This window comes from Crocodylus porosus, unplaced genomic scaffold, assembly GCF_001723895.1.
Source record: "Crocodylus porosus isolate Cpor-Errol unplaced genomic scaffold, CroPor_comp1, whole genome shotgun sequence".
NCBI lineage: Eukaryota > Metazoa > Chordata > Crocodylia > Crocodylidae > Crocodylus > Crocodylus porosus.
In genome coordinates, this window is record NW_017728886.1 from 85,263,799 (window position 1) to 85,280,959 (window position 17,161).

The window sequence follows — 17,161 nt, forward strand, 5'->3', positions numbered from 1 at the left end:
TTTATCTAGTATGTCCCCCTGCCAGGGGCAACATTTTTTGCAGGCATTTGTATTTTAAAATACTTTGTTTCTACATTATCCATTGCTATGGGCATAGCTGTTGCCAAGAGGACAATATTTTTCATTCCAATAATATTTTTTTTTTTTTCAAAATGGTTTCTATTTTCAGATAATTTTGGAACATAATTGAATTGAAGGTTTTAAAAGCCCTGTTTTTGTATTGCAGATACTGAAACACTGTTTATGATGCTGTCATTTATTTTAGTCTGTAATTTGGAAGATGAATAAAGGAAATGAGCTCTTAATGAATGTCTGTTGAATGATGGATATTTGCTCTACTTTGGATACACAATCTCATTCTATTACTCCCCTTTTTTTCATTTGGGAGTAGTTTTCTACTTGTAGCTGAATTTGAGCTAAATCATAATCTTGAATGCATTCTCAGTGCAAATGGATTACAAGTGAAATCCTGTAATATCATGTAAAATTATAATTTGTAGGCTGGTTTTCCTGTGTGGGGTTTATGCAACCTCTGTCCACAGGAAGTTTTGATTTACCACTCTTCTCTCCCCCTCCCCACCCCTCCCCCCTTCCCAATACACACATTATCTGAAGCTCTTTCTGTAGGTGATAGGGTAACAGGAAATATGAGTCAGGAATAAGCAAACTTGAAATTGAAATTACAGAAGAAACTAGTCTCACTGTAATAATTTTTTCTTGCCCCATATTCGTGTGCCACAACACAGCAACATCTGGCGTAAGGCTGACACTGTGTGGCGAGATTAAAGAATTTCAGTTTTATTTCCTTACTGCTTCCTATTTCTTCAGTCCTTTATTTTCCCCTCCCCTGTATATTTATTGCTCTTTAGGGTTTGTTCCTATTCTGGTTTTTTGGTGTGCGTTTTGTTTTTGTTTTTTCCAATTCGATTCATCCATATTGTATTAATTATTTTTCACACGGCCTCTTTTGAATGTCCTTCTATGGAAGTTCATAATGTTTGAAAAATGCTTTTTTGACAGCTGACTGATCAGCAGTTGAACATCTTCCAAGAAATAATTATACTCTCCCTTAGTATTCACCTTTATTAAGATATGAACATTTGGTTAGTTTTCAGTCTTTCTGTCAAGTTGATTTACTAATATATTCAAGAGCTTCTTTAGTTTTTTAGTAGAACAGTTTTTGGGGGTTTTTAACTAAAAACATTAGTTTTAGATGTATTATACTGTTAAAAATGATTCCCTTGCAAAGATTGACTTCAAAAAGCAGAACTACCATCTTGGTTTTTTGGTGGTTACTTGATTGATTCATGTCACTACTCTTTTTGCAGCATTCTTTCATTTTAAAAAAGTATTTTTTTTCAGTCTCCAACAGATTGACTTGTGTCTTTGAAGGCACCTCCCTATATCCATGATTCTGTATTCTATCTTAGTACAAAAATCTAAAGAAAAGATGTCCTGCATATTCCATTATTCTCTCTTAACTGTAACCACTCAAGGAGGCAGCTTGGGTATCGCTGTAAACAGCTCAGTAAAAACATGGCAGCTCACAAGAGTAGTCAACAAAAAGATAGGCTGTATACAGGATGGATTAGAAAATACTGAATATATTATGAAGTCCTCACTTAACCAATTGCAATTTCCTTACCTTGAATATTCCTGTTTGGCTCTAGTCAGTGTTTTTTAACTAATACACCTTGGAAACACTAACCTGGATAATGATGATAAAAAAGACAAGAAAGAGAAGATTTGGACAGGGGTTGAAAAAAATGGATCTAAAGACAGATGATAGGCCATCCAATTTGCATGACTATTTATTTCTTTTTAGAAAAACGTAAAAGGAATCAAATTAACTGAAAGCCAATGCTTTTTTAAAACCTGATAGAAATGCTTTCAGAACAAGGGTCTGCAATGTTTTTTGAGTACAGCGCCAAAAAAACACCCACAACCTCAACTTGTAAGATGTTTGCATGCCGGGGGCAGAAGGTGTGGAAGCCACGAGAGGCCTGATCCTTGTTGTGGCATCACGGCCCTGGCCTCAAGGCTTGCATACCGTGTTCTGACACCCATGCCAGGGGTTGCCTACTTGGGCTGTGTGAAGCTTTGGTCGTTGATTTGATTTGGCAGAGGTTTAGCCCGATTCAGTGGCTGAATCTCCGAATCTAGATCAAATCAGGAGACCCTTTAACCTCTCCAAATTGAATTGGAACCCTCCAAATTGATTCGGAGAGATTCAGAAAGATTCAGTGATTTGGACATAGACACAGCTTTAAATGTTTTTTCTGCATACCTCAGGGTACCAGGTGGCTTGTGATTGCTGAGATGCTGGGACAGATGAAGCATCCCACATGAGCACGGGAGGGTTCCCAGCGCACTTGGCAGCAGACCCAGAAGCACTTTCAGTCCGCTGGGGAGCACGCAAGGGGAGGCCTCTGCACCTCGCCAGCCCAACGACTGGTGCCTCCTGGATCTGGAGGCCCAGCCAATCACGGAGCCGGGGGAGGCCCCCCAAGGCACTCAGTGCCGATCCCAGAAGTGGCCCGAAGTACTTCCGGTTTCACCACCGAGCATGCGGGGGGACACGCCATCCTCCTCACCATCGCAGCGTTCACAAGCCACGCCTGGTACCTCAAGCTACGTAGCAAAAACATTTCAAGCTGCGTCTGTGACCAAATTGCTGATTCTCTAAATCGCCATTAAATCTTCAGATTTGGCCAGATCAAATTGGGACAGTATCAACAAATCAAATCACTGTCCCCGATTCGGGCCAAATCGAATATGGCCCGTTTCATACACCCTTATTTGCTTTTTTGGAACATGTGCTGGTCATCATAGGCAAGTCATCCCCAGTAGAACTTCTTGCATCTTTCTCAAAAGCATTTGGTGCTCCCCACTGCTATACACAGAATGTTGGTCTTAACAGTTTATTTCAGAGGTGCATTATGTTTGGTAACAGTGTTTGTTTTCTTCAGGTTGAATTTTCCTATCCTCCCCTAATCCCAGGAGAAGGACATGATAGCCACAGTTTACCCGAAGAATGGAAATACTTGCCTTTCCTTGCTTTGCCAGATGGAGCTCACAACTATCAAGAAGGTAAAATACTAGAAAAGAATGTCTAATGAGTGAGGAGCTGCAATAGTGGAGGATATTGTGTGCTTAACACTAAAGCAGGTAGGAAAGGATCCTGACACTTTAGTTACCAGTTCACTGTGCTTCTGGCTACTTGAATTCTAGGAATATTTATTTTGTAACTTATTCGGAACAGGTTATATGAGAAATGGAATATGTAAAAAGAAACATATCAAAATATTTGTGTTTAGGATGTAGTCTAGAGATACAAAATTCCCACTCCTGCATCTGTAAATTTAATACAGGATTCATTTATAAGTCTCCTAAAGCAAAATTAAACAGCCTGTACTCCCCTCATCTTTTGAAGGGGAATTGTTCTTTATGGAGAGATTTCCCTATTCTGAGAGAGAGAATGAACAACCTCTTTTTCCTGTATGTGTGTGTATGTGGATAAAACAACCCACTTGTATTCGGTTAGGTCTTTATTTTTCAAAATGTGATCTAGATTCCTACTTGACAGCCTACAAAATGGCATGAGTTAGGAACTGTACAGTGGGAAGAGGAGATGGGGAACTAGGAGAGCAGTGACATGCAATATGAAGCAGAAGAATAATTTTGCCATGTTTATACCATTTAGGGATTGGCCGAAGTATAGTAGCAAATTATATCTGTAAAGAGTTTTGTTGTTACAGATTCCTAAATCATAAAGGAAAAATGGAATATGTTGTACTAAAACACTTTTTTTTTGCATATGCTTCTTTCTCAGGAAGACCTGTGTCACAAATCTATCCTCAGAGTACTTGGAGTCACAAGTTTCTCCCAGCTGTCCTACTGCTTGTCCCAAGGTTTGCCCTGGGATAATTCCTTATCCCCACAAACCTCTGCTCCACTACCCTTATACTAGATCTCACAGCTGCAACAGGGAAATCTCTGCCACTCCCTGCAGTTTCCTTTTGGGTTGTGAAAGTATTTTAGGTCCTCCTTTCCAGGGAATGGGTTACTCTGGAATATTCCTTATTCAGCTGAGATCATTCTTTACCATAGGCAATCAGTAAAGAGATAAAGCAACAAAAGTATTTATTATTTAGGAGAAAGGAATTATGTAAGAAACACGACCATATTGTTTGAAGACAAAACAAAAGGACACGCAAAGACTGTAACCCTCTCATCTGGCTACAGAACTCCCTCCCTGGAGTTCTGCCATTCTTTCCAGAGATCAGCCTTCCTTCTGATCCTGCCAGTCATGATTGCTGGGGACCTGTACTCTCCCAAAGCCTAGGATAAACCAAAGACCACAATTTGCTCATAGCCCCTAAAATATCTACAACCCAGCCTTCCATCACATCAGCATTGTCTTAATTGCTCATGAGTCTCAGAATTCTCTCATTCCTTTCCTCTTGAAGCATCTGGGATTCCTCTAGCTAGTGGCCCATTTTTTCTGAGATGCCTTCACTAATGAGGGTGTTGATTCTCCCCCCACTCCCCAATTACCTTGGGTGCTGGTCCCAACAATAGCCCTGTCTACTGGTGTTTGGGACTGGCAGTTATTCTTGCCCTACTAACACAATGGCAGGAGATACTTGGCAGTTCTACCTACTCCCTTTTCCTTAAGTAGCATGCCTCAGTTCTTTTGATTTAAACCATGTCCAGAAACAAAGATGTATACAGACAACATAACATAATCCATGCAGTGATAAGAGCAACATAAATTAATACAATGTAGTATTGTCTTTTCAGTGAGATGACACATGCCATATCAGTAAAGCAAACATGAAAACGTGCATGACACTCCACCTTGTCTGATGTGCTAGGGCTGTCCACCTTAGGGCACTCTAACTTCTAAATGGCAGGGGCTGCATGCTGTGGATGCTGCACCAGCACATCCCATCCCCCTGGCTCCAGCACCATATTGTGTGGGAGCCTGCTCATTGCCACATGCTGCTGCATCTGGAGCAGTGAGAGAGCAGGGGAAGTGGTGGCTGGGTGGGAGGTTAGGGGCAGCAGATTACTCTCTTGTGGCCTTCAGTTGGACGTCCCTACTCTAACTCTGTAGGGATTTCATTGGGAGTTTGTGCCAGCCCAAGGTAGGATGTTTGTTTACAAAAATAATCTATTTACATCAGAAAAAAAAATCCTTGATTTGGCATGTCCTGACTTCTTTGTTATTTATCTTGAAGATATTAACTGTAGTCAAAACCAGAAAAATGTGAGGAGGTGAGCAAAATAGCTTCTACATTGGCTTCATGCCACAACCCCACACACAAAATGAAATAGTTGTCTTGCTGGGCTTTGCATTACCATAACAACATGTTGTTAGAAAGTGTTTTTAGGTAACGGAGACTATTTAAAGTTAGCATGGCAGCGAAGCAGGTGTAAAACCTTGGGATTTATTTCCAGAAACACAATACAAATTCATTTGGAATTAGCAAGTGCATTTCAGAATAATATTATTATATGTGTATTCTGATTATATTGGGCTTGGTTTCCTTGTGCAAGTTATAACTAACCTCCATTTAAAGAAGTTGCACATGGTATGAAAAATGGAAAATTTAGTTTTGTTTATTGGATTAAAGGAAATGCATTTTAAAACTCTACAAATTTCCTCTTGGATCTATGTAGAATATAACAAAGCCTGTACCAGCAACTAGCAACATTTAGATTGTGAGTTGGCAATGTTTTTGGGTCGAGTGCCAAAAAACCCTGCAACCGGGACTTCAAAGATGTTGGCTTGCCAGGGGCAGACAGTGGCGAAGACATGAGGAGCCTGTTCCTTGTCATGGCAGTGCAGCCCTAGCCCCTTTCCCACTGTGTTGTTCCCTGAGGTGTGTATGCAGCCACTGCTAGCACCAAGCCAGGCTAGGGCTGCAGACTGGTGCAGCCCCTTGCAGCTTTGTGACTGCCTGCTGCAAGTACTCCAGGCTCTGGGCAGGCCTCTACTTCCCTCTTTGTATCCTGGGCTGCTCACAGCAAGCCTGCAACCAGTGCATTGAGGTCTGAAACCCTTGCCTGGCCCCATGGCTGGTAATGGCTGTATGTGCACCTTAAGGCACATGGTGAGGCAGAGGCCTGGGGCAACACAATCCTGTCCCCTTCCCTGCCATGCCCCCTGAGGTGCCTGCACAGCAGCTGCGCACTTACCTTTTACAAGAAACTTCCCAAGATTTATAGAGCATGGTTCTGTTCTACTTACTAGAAAATAAGCAAATAGCCTTAATTGCCCTGAAGACAGGTTTCCTACAAATGTGTGATACCTTGAACTGTAAAACAGACCTTCTAGCCTGTTTTGGCTTTGCCAGCTAATAAATTAGCAATAAACTTTTTGTGGTTGTGACAGATCTATTTTACAAAGCCATATATCTTTGCATAAGGGTATTTGAAGTGTATCCTTAGTTTCAGTTGAAAAGGTTGGTCTCTTGGCACCCTTACACAGTAAGTGAATTTATCTACTGGAAGAATATGGACACAGACAAGTCTATTCTTTTATAAATGATATAATAAAAGCATAGGGTACACAAGATTAAACCCAGCAGGAAGTGCAATTTTAGAAGTAAACAGTTTGTAAATAGCTGTTATTGAAAAGGATGAGGTTTCTGAAAATACAGATCCTTGATCTGTTTCTTTGTTAGCAACTAAACTGTTCTCTCTTTCTTTCTTAGATACTGTCTTTTTCCACTTGCCACCAAGATCTGAAGAGCAAACTACAGTATATGGCGTCTCTTGCTATAGGCAGATTGAAGCCAAGGTAACTTACAGTTGCAAATGTATAATAGTAAAATGGACTCGTGCAGAATTTAATGGGAAAAATTGTATGGCCGTAAGACTAGCTGATCAAAATTGTCCTCCCTGGCCATAAAATCTGTGAAGCTGTAGCTCAGATAATTCAGAGCTAAAGAATTATCTTTTCCCTTCTGCAACTGGGAACTTCCTGGTCCATGTCTATATTCCTGCACATCCCATGTGTTTCAGAGAAACAAACCAGGCAGGAGACCTAACAAGCAGAACTAAACCGACTGTCTGTGAGTCTGGCTAAGAGTTCTCTTTACCTGAAAACAGGATTCTTTGCTTGATCTTCAGATATTTCTTGTGAGCTTCTTGAGCAGATATATGAAGTACCTGTGTGCCTCCTTCAATCCAGGAAAGAGTTTGGTTTCCTTTGCAAAATTCTCCTGAGACTAGGCTTTGCATTGTATGTATGCATGCATGCATGCATGCATACAGGGCTGGTATAACTGTAGAGGCAGTACAGGCAGCTGCCTAATGCGGCAGATAGTAGGGGGTGGCAAAAATGATGCTCTGGGTGGGCAGGCGGTGCATGTGTTTGGTCAGGCCCAGGTTCAGCATAAGGCTTCCACAGCAGCAGAGCAGGCTGTAACACAGGTAGGGGCCACACAGGAACTTCTCCATCAGTCTGAGACATGGTACCATGCCCTGGTCACTGACTGCTGTGGCTCCATGGGGCTAGGATGAGGGGCAGGATGCTATGCTGCTGCCAGTGCATCAGGGACTTTGGGCAAGATACTATTGGCCTGGGCTGTGACAGGCTAGGGCACAGTAGTGCAGGGGCCATGTCCAGCTTCCTGAGGCTCAAGGGATGCAGCAGCTACAACCATGTGTGCTGCAGAGCTGGCTACATGTTAAGGGGCTGCCTGATGTTAGCTTCTCCCAGAAAGAAAAGGGAGAAGAAAATCTTTTTGCTGGCCATGCGTGTATTGGCCAGACTATTTGGGTTGAGGCTATGAGAGAGACCTGCAGTATGTTTAGTCTTAAATATTGAGGAAATCATGATGTACTCAGTCTGAAGCCAATCCTGATTATAAAATATGTTCATTTATTCTTAGCAGGATGTTTCACCGATATATTTTGAAATCTGTATGTCACCTTCCCAATGATGTGCCACAACTTTGAATGTTTAATAGTTTAGGAAGAGTTCTCATTGACTTGTATTCTGAAGTTCCAAATTACATATGCTATACTCTTATTTATAGATTAATCCCTGTGACATCTTGATTATTTTTCAAGTAATTCATTTGAAACAACTCTACACAATACATTTTATAGTTGTAATTTTGTTCTTTGTATTGACTTAGTTTTCTCAGTATTTTTTCAATAAACCCTTATTATAATATTCTGTAATCAAAGTCTTGTTCCCCTTAACTGTGAAGTTTATTTTCACCTATTTTTTATTGCACTCATGATGCCAGTTTCTGCTGTTTACTAACCAATTAAGCGGATAAGTAGATTTAAAATTGAACTGTTTGGAACAAGTGGAATATAAAGCAATATGTCTTTTATGTAGTAACAGCTTCAACCCTCTACCCATCTGGCTTTTTTTTGTGTGTGGGCTATAATCCACACTCTTGCTGTTTTGTGCAATAAAAGTGAATCACTTGGCTGCGTGGCTTCTGCCCACACTCCTTCTAGCTCTGCTGTTAAATATTAGAACCGTTTGGTCTGGTTGACTCCACAGGTGGTATCACTTTCTCTTTACAGTTGGCTAGAAGAAAATGCCTGAGCATGAAATAAACAAACTATTTCCAGGCAAAAGCTTTCCCTGCCTGGTCTCGGTGGGTAGGTATGCTGTCACAGAAGGACAGGGGATATATTCTGGTTTATTTTGGCAAATCTAGAGCTAAGTATTTTTTCTTTTCCTGTTTTCTTCTCTTGTTGCCTTTTTAAATAGTCCTTGGTTCTAGGGACTGTGTGTAATCATCTCCACAGTAGTTGCACCATCTCTAGGAACAACGAGTCGAAAGAAACTGTGATTTATTAGAATGTTGACCTCTTGCAAAGCATCTTGCCTTGGGGGTCTGATACTGTTTTACTGTTTATTTTTTATGTACTCACCCACCCACCCCTTTTATACCCTTAGCTGCTGTTGAAAACAGTACTTCAGGGATCATGGATTTTGTTTTGATCAGTGGGGGTTTTAGGTAGATGGCTTTAAAGTATTTTTTTTAATGCATATGGGTAAAACTATTGTAATACTTTTGCTTCTTAGGCATTGAAAGTACGGCAAGCAGATATCACGCGCGAAACAGTACAAAAAAGTGTCTGTGTTCTAAGTCAGTTGGTAAGTATGACAAACTGAACCTTACTTGCAAACAATACAAGGAATACATGATTTGCCTGACATTTATTTAAATCCCTTGTAATGAGCACTGCTTAAAGATGATGAAGTGAGCATTGAAATTACAGCTGCATTAAGACCAAGGAATTTAAAATTTTAACACATTTCAAGTGTCATCTGCTTACAAGAAAAATGTAAAAGTATGCATCTGTCATTAGGAGTTGTGATGTGATGGATTTGCAATTTCTGTAACTGCCCCCAAAAAACTACTTATTCCAAACTGCATGTTGTGATGCTTTCTATAGTAATGTTTAGTTTATATGCTACACTGATTAATTTTCAGAAAGTGGGAAGTTAAGTGCCCAACTCTGAAACTACATTTTTGCTAGTGGCTCATGCAGCATATTATGTAGAATATGAAAAGTTGTATTAGACCTTATTAGCAGAGGTGCAATTACATCGGTTCCATATTGGATTGGCACCAATATAAAGAAAATTGTCTGTATCCAAAATCAGCCTGATATGGCTGATAATTTGGCTGATAAACGCCCATGCATGCAGGCAGCCACAATGCAGCATGTAGGTGGCAAGAAGCACAGCTCAGCAGCATGGACAGCTGCGTGCAGCTGGTAAGTTTGCTGTGGTGGATGGGGTTGGGGAGGGAAGGGAGTGGGGGAGCAGCTCAAGGACCCCTATGGTGAGGGAGGGAGTGGGGCTGGGGCAAGTGTTTGCCAGGTGGAGCGGGCGTGGGATGGAGGTGCGGCTCGTCTGGGGGACTGTTTGTCTGGTACTGCATGGGCGAAGGGGGAGGAGGGGGCGTATGCCCCCAGATCTGCATGGGGCGGGGCCAGAGCTGAGCCTGGCTGGGCTGCGCTTGGAGCAGGTGGTGGCAGCGCTGGGAGAGAGAGTTATGGGAGACTTACGGCAAATTTTGGGGTGGCTGCAGCCCTTGCCCTCCCTCTCCCCCTATAGCCCCCTCTCAGTGCCCTGAGCCCTGCATAGATATGGGAGCACCCCTCCCCCATGCCAGCTCCAACTGGATCTTAAGTGGTGATACAGCATCTGAATGTGAAACACTAGATAACTGAAATACATAGTGAAAGTAGAACATAGTTAGCCAGAAATTTTGAATACTTTTATCTTCACAAATTGCCTTTGCCTAGAGTTGAGATATCTATTTGTAACAGAAGATAAGGAAAAAATGGAGAGACAGTGGAATTGTTACAAAAAGTGATTTCTTCATCTGCATTTATTTGTCTGTCTTGCAAGCCCTTATATGGATTACTCCAAGCAAAGCTACAGCTCATTACACATGCCTATTTTGAAGAGAAAGACTTCTCTCAAATCACAATTCTTAAGGTAACCTTTCAATGTATATACGCAGAGAATGATGCTCCTTGTTTATCGTACAGGTTATATGATATGAACATTGTTTAGTCAGTGATTTCTCATCTATATATTGCATTTTCAAAGGGTGATAGTACTATGCTTCTCTTCTAAGCCACATGATATGATAATTTATCCTATGATAAATCTGAGCAAGGAAGAATTTACTAATTTACAGAGATGTGAACTGAAAACTAGCTAGTCTCACGTTTTCAAAATCCCTTTAATAAAGATCCCTTTCTCCTTGTTCTAAGGGAGGAAAACTCCCTTTCTCCTCCTCTTCCTGTCCATATCAGTGAAATAGATTCTAGTCCCTTAAGTAGTTTCTTAGAACAGATGGTGGCATTTGCCATTAATAGTACCATTAAGGGCAACTATCATATGCCATTAATATTTTTTTTAATTTAACTTTTGCAGGAACTTTATGAGCATATGAATAGCTCTTTGGGGGGAACTACACTAGAGGGATCACAAGTTTATCTTGGTAAGTAACCTTTTTGTGATCAATAAAAGATTCTCTTCATAACTAATTTTGCCTATGTACATTAAAGCTTAATAAGAGATCTGTGTTCCTGTGTAGTACTATATTATTTTTTCTTTCTGTAATTGTTAGATAAATACCTTGCCTCCTATTGGATGGAGCTCATCTTAGGTTGAAACTTAATGTCTTAGTGATGCCTCTCAGTTTTGATATTTGCTCAGTCACTATGTGGCTGAACTGCTTTCTTAAAACTCTACTTTTTTATTAGTATGAGGGAGATTTTCAGTAGTGAAAATGGAATTAAGGATCCAATTCTTACTGATATTTTTTTCAAAAGGTATTCCTTGTACCTTAAAAAATATCCCCCAGTATTCTTGACTTCATGTTTTGCCTGGGAGTGTGTGATAGAGACAGGTAAATGTGAACAGGGGTTTAATCAAATGTATCAATGAAAATCTGTGATTAGTAGGATTCAGCGTGAAAGTAAATGGCTGCTTTCTGTAGTTCAGTCCCTACCGTAGGTTCAACATGTTTTTTTTGTGTGCGCATAGAAACAAGACAACAAGGTAGGAGCTCTAATAAATTCACCAGCATGTCTTCCTTTAGGGTGTAGAATCGTTGGATATCATCGGGGATCTGGGTTTTCTGTTTCCCATGGAAAAAAACACAGATTTTCCCTCTTCACTGAGGAAAAATGCAATTTTTTTTTTTTTTTTTTATTTTAATGGAGAAACCTGCACATTTTCCACTTTTTGCAAAAAGGGCAGGAAACCCTAAGCCCTGTCCGGAGAGGGGGAGAGGACCTAAAACTCTTGAATCAGCCAGGGCTTGGCTTTGGCTCACTTTTCTTCCTGAAGCCTTTGGGATACCTAAAGCTTGCAGGGGGTTGGGGGCCCACTCTAGCGGGGGGGTGGGGGATGGGACAGGGAGCTGTGGGTTTGGAATGAGGAGCACTGGGGGGGAGGGGGGTGTTCTGGGTCAGGTGCAGGTGACTGCCAGGACTTTGGGGGGGTGGGGCTAAGGGGCTCTGGGAAGAGCCAGCAAGGATGGTGGGTGGCAGGCCAGGGGTGTGTGAGTGCAGGCTTAAGGAGCTGGGAGGTGTCTGCAGGCACTTTCAGGCCAGCATGGGAGAACCCAGACAGCATCCCTGCACCCCGCTGGGGATAGGGATGGGCAGCAGGCAGGGTCTCTTACCTGCCTGCCTAGCAGTGTTGAAGAGCAGGGGCAGCCATTCCCTGCCACATGCTGGGGCAGCCTACCCTGCCACCTGCTGCTTGCCACTTGCTACTGTGAGGAGGTGGTGGTGGCCACAGTGCAGGGCACTGCCACTGTAGCACTGGGAGAACACTCTGTCTCGTGCCAGTGTCTGGGGCAGGTGCTGGGCTGCTGCTGCCATCCTGAATCGCCTGCAAGAAGTCAGAGTGCTTCATGCCCAGCGCCTGCAGCTTCTGTCTGCTGCCACTGCCCCCAACCCCCAGCAGTGGTGGTGCAGCTGAAGAAAGCAGCAGAAAGATAGCAGGCAGTGTGTGGCGCCTCTTGGCCCCTAGCATTTCTCCGGTTTTGGGAGTGGACAGAGTGCAAAGCGCCTATCTGTGGCCTGTACCTGCCCCTAGCCCTCAGCTCATGCTGGAGTCAGGGAGGCTGCCCTGCTGGGCTGGGATGCTGTGCCATGCTGTGTGCCAAGGACATGGCACCCCCTTCCTCACTGGCTCCCAGAGCCCAGTGCACGCTGCCTCCTGTCTTGAGTCTCCAAGGGAAAGAGGCATCTTCCCATAGTACTTTATTATTTTTATTTTATTTTATTTTATTTTATTTATTTTTTCAGAGCTAGAAAGTCCCACATCCCTCCTCGCCCCCGTGGTGCCTGGCACCCAAGCCTCAGAGCCGTGGAGTTTCTTGAGGTAGGCGAGCCCTGGAAGGCCTGCCTGCAGGTCCTGCCCAGGGTTGTGTGGAGGGATGTGATGGCAGCCATGTGCTGTAGGCACAGACACAGACACGGCCCCCCCTCAGCCAGATGGAAACAATTCTTCCTCTGAGCTTCCCCTTCATCCACTGTGCAGCACATTCCTGGAATAGAGGTTTACCATTCAGTTGCTTGGCTAGGGCACTCCTAAGGGATTTTAGGAGCTTCTTTTTCTGTTTGTTGGTTGTTGTTGTTGTAGTTGTTGTTGGCAGGTTTTTGTCCTATTTTGGGGAGACTGTCCTAGGCACAGGCTTTTTAACTTTCTTTATCCCAAGTGGGGCTGGACTACAGAACCTAAGCCTTAGAGTTTAAAAGTGCTTTAAGCTGTACTTTGTGTTTCTTTCCCTTTTGTCCTATTATAAATCTGGCTTTTTCTGGTACATTACTTGCAAGGGAGAAGTTTGTTCATTCAGGGCACCCCAGTTTAAATTTAGTTGTCCCAATTTCTTGGTGGGGGTTTGTGCCAAAGCTAAACTTATTTGAGACCCTCCAGAACTTGAACAGAGCCCTTAATTGCTGCCAACAGGTGCAGAGAGCAGAACAGCAGGGGTTAGCACTGCTCAGAGCCACAAAGTAGCAAGGGGGGGCAGCTGCAGCCAGACTTGTGTCTTGTTGCAAGTGGGGGAGCTGCTGCCAGGAGGGAGTAAGTGAGTGGTAGGCAGGGGCTCTGGGTTTAGAGTAAGGGCACTGGCAGGGATGGGGAGCTGGGGCTTGGGAGTGAGGGGCATGTCAGGGCTGCTCAGCGCCATGTCAGCCGCAGTTGGACCCATGTCCTGATACGGGGGAGAGCTGCTGCCGGGAAGGAGTGTGTTATGGGGTAGACGGGCCGTGCTTGGGAGTGAGGGGCAATGGCATATCACGCCTGCTTAGGACCACATAGCCGTGAGGAGGGGCAACCACAGCTGGACCCCCATCACACTGGGGAGTGAGGGGGGCAGCAGGAGCTCTGATTTTTTTCCATGATGGAAAAAACCAAATGTCAAAATATGTATGTATTTAGAATGTTTTTTATTATAATGATTGAGGCACTGGTAAGGCTTCCAAATTTGCTCTAAACCTGTAAATATATCAATAAAGCATTGTGTTCAACTGATACCTATCTATATATATCATGGCCTTTCATTTTAATTGCAGATTTTGGAATTTTTAATTAGAGAACTTGTGATTTTTTATTTCTTTTTATTATTTTTTTTTTTTTAAACAGATAAAACAAGGATCCCTGGATATCATAGTGGTTTAGATATTTTTTTTTTTAAGCTTATGCAGCTTCGCCTAAGAAAAATGTGAACAGAAAATAAGAAGGTTTGTTTCTTTGGCCAAGACTTAATAACAAATTTATTTTTAACATTTTAGGTCTGTCTCCTCGAGATCTTGTCCTTCAGTTTAGACATAAGGTATGTTTTTCATCTGTTGGTAAAGCATAGCACTGAGATGCTTTGCTTGTGTTTGTTGCACAGAGGGAAAGCATGGGTTGCATCAAGAACAGTTTATAGCCATGCACATGCACACATTCACTTATGTTAAGCACCAGCCTCTCTTGTGATGGTGGTGTTCGAGGTAGTTACAGCCCCCAGATTTTTTTCTGTGGCCCGTTATAGGTTGGCACAGCTTGAAGCTGACGTCCATCTGACGTACTACATACAGAGATGCCACCCTGCCACACGCCCTTTTGTCTCCATAGGCTCCTACAATGCCTGGGATTTTGGGGAGACAAGGGAATCTGCTCCACTACTTCCTTGCTTGCCTTCCTCCATTGTTTTCCCTTTCTGCAGGCACTAGGAGTATTCCTTGTAGGGATATTATAGCTAGTGTTCACTCCTAGTGTTACCTGTGTGGTGCTAAAGGAGTAAGGTAAGACTGAGAATCTGGCTCAAAAAAGGCTGTATCTTATTGAATTTTTGTATGCCTCAGTGGCACTTTGTAGCTGTGTAATGTAAGTCTTTGATACTTACCCGTAGTTGGATTCTGTTTTGTACCTGTGGAGGAGGTGGATTACTCTGTGCATGTACCTGCCAGAAGTAAAACTGAGGAGGAGGGTGGCTGTGCCATCTTTTAAACCAGTAGGCTAGAGGTTAAGGCTTTCTTCCCCCACTTATATGAATAAAGGTGAGAACAGAATCTGGCCTTAAACATTTTGACTTCTGTGAACACACATCCTATGTGGTGAATAGGATCCTGGTGTTCTACCAAGTTAGCTAATGTATCTCTATGAAAAACCTGTTCTCTACATAAGAAATGTTGTATGTGACTTGTATATTAAAATTATTATTATGGGGTGATAGAATACATTTTTCACTTATAAATAAGCTTCACTGTGGGATGTGTGAAGTTCTGACTTCTTTTTATGCATGTTCTCATCTCTCCAATGCTGTTTTTAATGGCTATTCAATTGAAATAAATTGAATGTCAGAATATCTTAGTATCACAAGTTCTCATTGGCCAGATGGTCCTGGTTGATTTGAAATGGTCAGTGGAAACATTTTTATTGAAATGTAAATGTGTGTATATTTTTTGGTAAAAGTGACCATGGGCCACTAATCCAGATATGGTTTGTTTGTTTTTTTTTCTCCTTATTTTTTCAGGTCTTAATCCTTTTTAAACTGATTCTTCTAGAAAAAAAGGTAACGTTTCTGGCCAGGCAGAGGCTGAAATAGAAATGTAGTTGTTGGATGTGCTTATGAGAAGCTACAAAGAGTAGGTTAATAAAAGATGCATACGATTTCATGAGCAAAAGCTCACTTAAACAGATGCTATTACAAGGTGCTGATTTAAGGTTGTAGAAAAATGATGCATTTGAGCTGCGGTATAAAATTAAAACTGACGTGGCAAGTTTAATTTTAGCATATTCAACTTTAGTTCTTAGCCCTGGAATTTTAACATGCTCACAGTGAATTTTTTGTTTGTTTTATTCTGGTACATATATATAATTGTAGCTTTAAAACGAATGGCATATGAGAATTTGTGTACGTGTCTGATTTTTAGGTGCTCCAGACCTCAACCCTTGCAATAAAATTAAGAAGCTAGAAATCCTGTATCTGTGTAGTGCCCCAGTGACTTCATTTGGGATCTGCAAGGGCAGAAGTGTCTGTATTCATGGCTCAGCTACACAATCAGGATCTTATCTTAGCATTTCATTGTGTATTTGAATTCAATTCCAAAAAACACAAAAGAAATTTCTGATGGTAAACTCAAAAAGAATGCCACTGCTGTGCATTTACTTCAGTTCCTGTGATCTCCATGTAACAGGGAGAAGGCTTCTGTTTCAATATTCACCTCCACTTAGGTCTTTTGAACAGTTTCACACACATTTTGAATTGTCTCAGTGAATAGGTTAAACTATATAGATTTTTTTTTTTTAATTTGTATGTTTAGATTGATAACAGTTTTGTTTTGGAAAATGATTTCCCCATTTTAATAACTGATGGTAGCCTTTCATGATGACCGTTTAACGTTCCAGTACCTACTTAATACTGAGCTATAATTCCATTCAAAAGCCGTACAGACCATGAGAGACAACTGCACAGGAAGCATGCTCAAGTGATTCAGACCAGCGTCTGGTTTGAATAAATCTGAGTTTCTTCTAAGGCCACAAATAGGAAATGAACCTTGGCGGCTGCAACAGGGAAAATGCTTGGTTTTCCTGCACTGCCCGCTTCCCAACATATGTTAAGGTTCCAGAATAGTTGTGGGAAGTGTGTACAGTCAAAGACTTTAAGCATACTAAGCCAGTGTGCACCAATAACACCATGAGTTCTTGATTAGAAAGATGTGTGTATGCTGTGGACCATCTCCACTAATCCAAACAGCTGGGTTGGTGCCTGTTTCATATGCAGAAAGAAATGCTTCCATCTCCAGATGGTGATGGCATCTGATCTCTAGACTATTACTATAGTTCCGAGTATGTACTGCCAGAGCCAGTCTCTCTTTGCTGACCTTTAATATTGCATTGCTGTTATGGAGTGGGGGAGAAGAGAATTGGGAAGGAAAGGGAAAAGCTAATTTTTGTTTGCCCATGTAGGAAGAAGGCCTAGAGATTATAAACCTTACCTGACTGTCTCACCAAGCACTCTTGGAGTCAGCTAGAAACAATGTGACATCAAGCAACATAAGACTGAAACAAATTTCCTGGGTCTTTTGAGTCCAGTCTTCTGTTACTGCAAATCATTTCTTTCACAAACCTTTAAAGTTTTTTTTTTTT

At 42.0% G+C, this 17,161-nt stretch overlaps 1 protein-coding gene across 1 annotated transcript in view; it reads left to right on the forward strand.

Annotated features, from left to right (window-relative positions):
• Positions 1-17,161, forward strand: part of AVL9 (AVL9 cell migration associated) — a 46,377-nt gene that overhangs the window by 13,244 nt on the left and 15,972 nt on the right. The window contains exons 2-8 of the mRNA XM_019538289.1: positions 2,970-3,090; positions 6,723-6,808; positions 9,065-9,136; positions 10,403-10,492; positions 10,937-11,003; positions 14,317-14,357; positions 15,546-15,584. Coding sequence (XP_019393834.1) covers positions 2,970-3,090; positions 6,723-6,808; positions 9,065-9,136; positions 10,403-10,492; positions 10,937-11,003; positions 14,317-14,357; positions 15,546-15,584 — 516 coding nt within the window. The remainder of the gene's footprint in view (positions 1-2,969; positions 3,091-6,722; positions 6,809-9,064; positions 9,137-10,402; positions 10,493-10,936; positions 11,004-14,316; positions 14,358-15,545; positions 15,585-17,161) is intronic.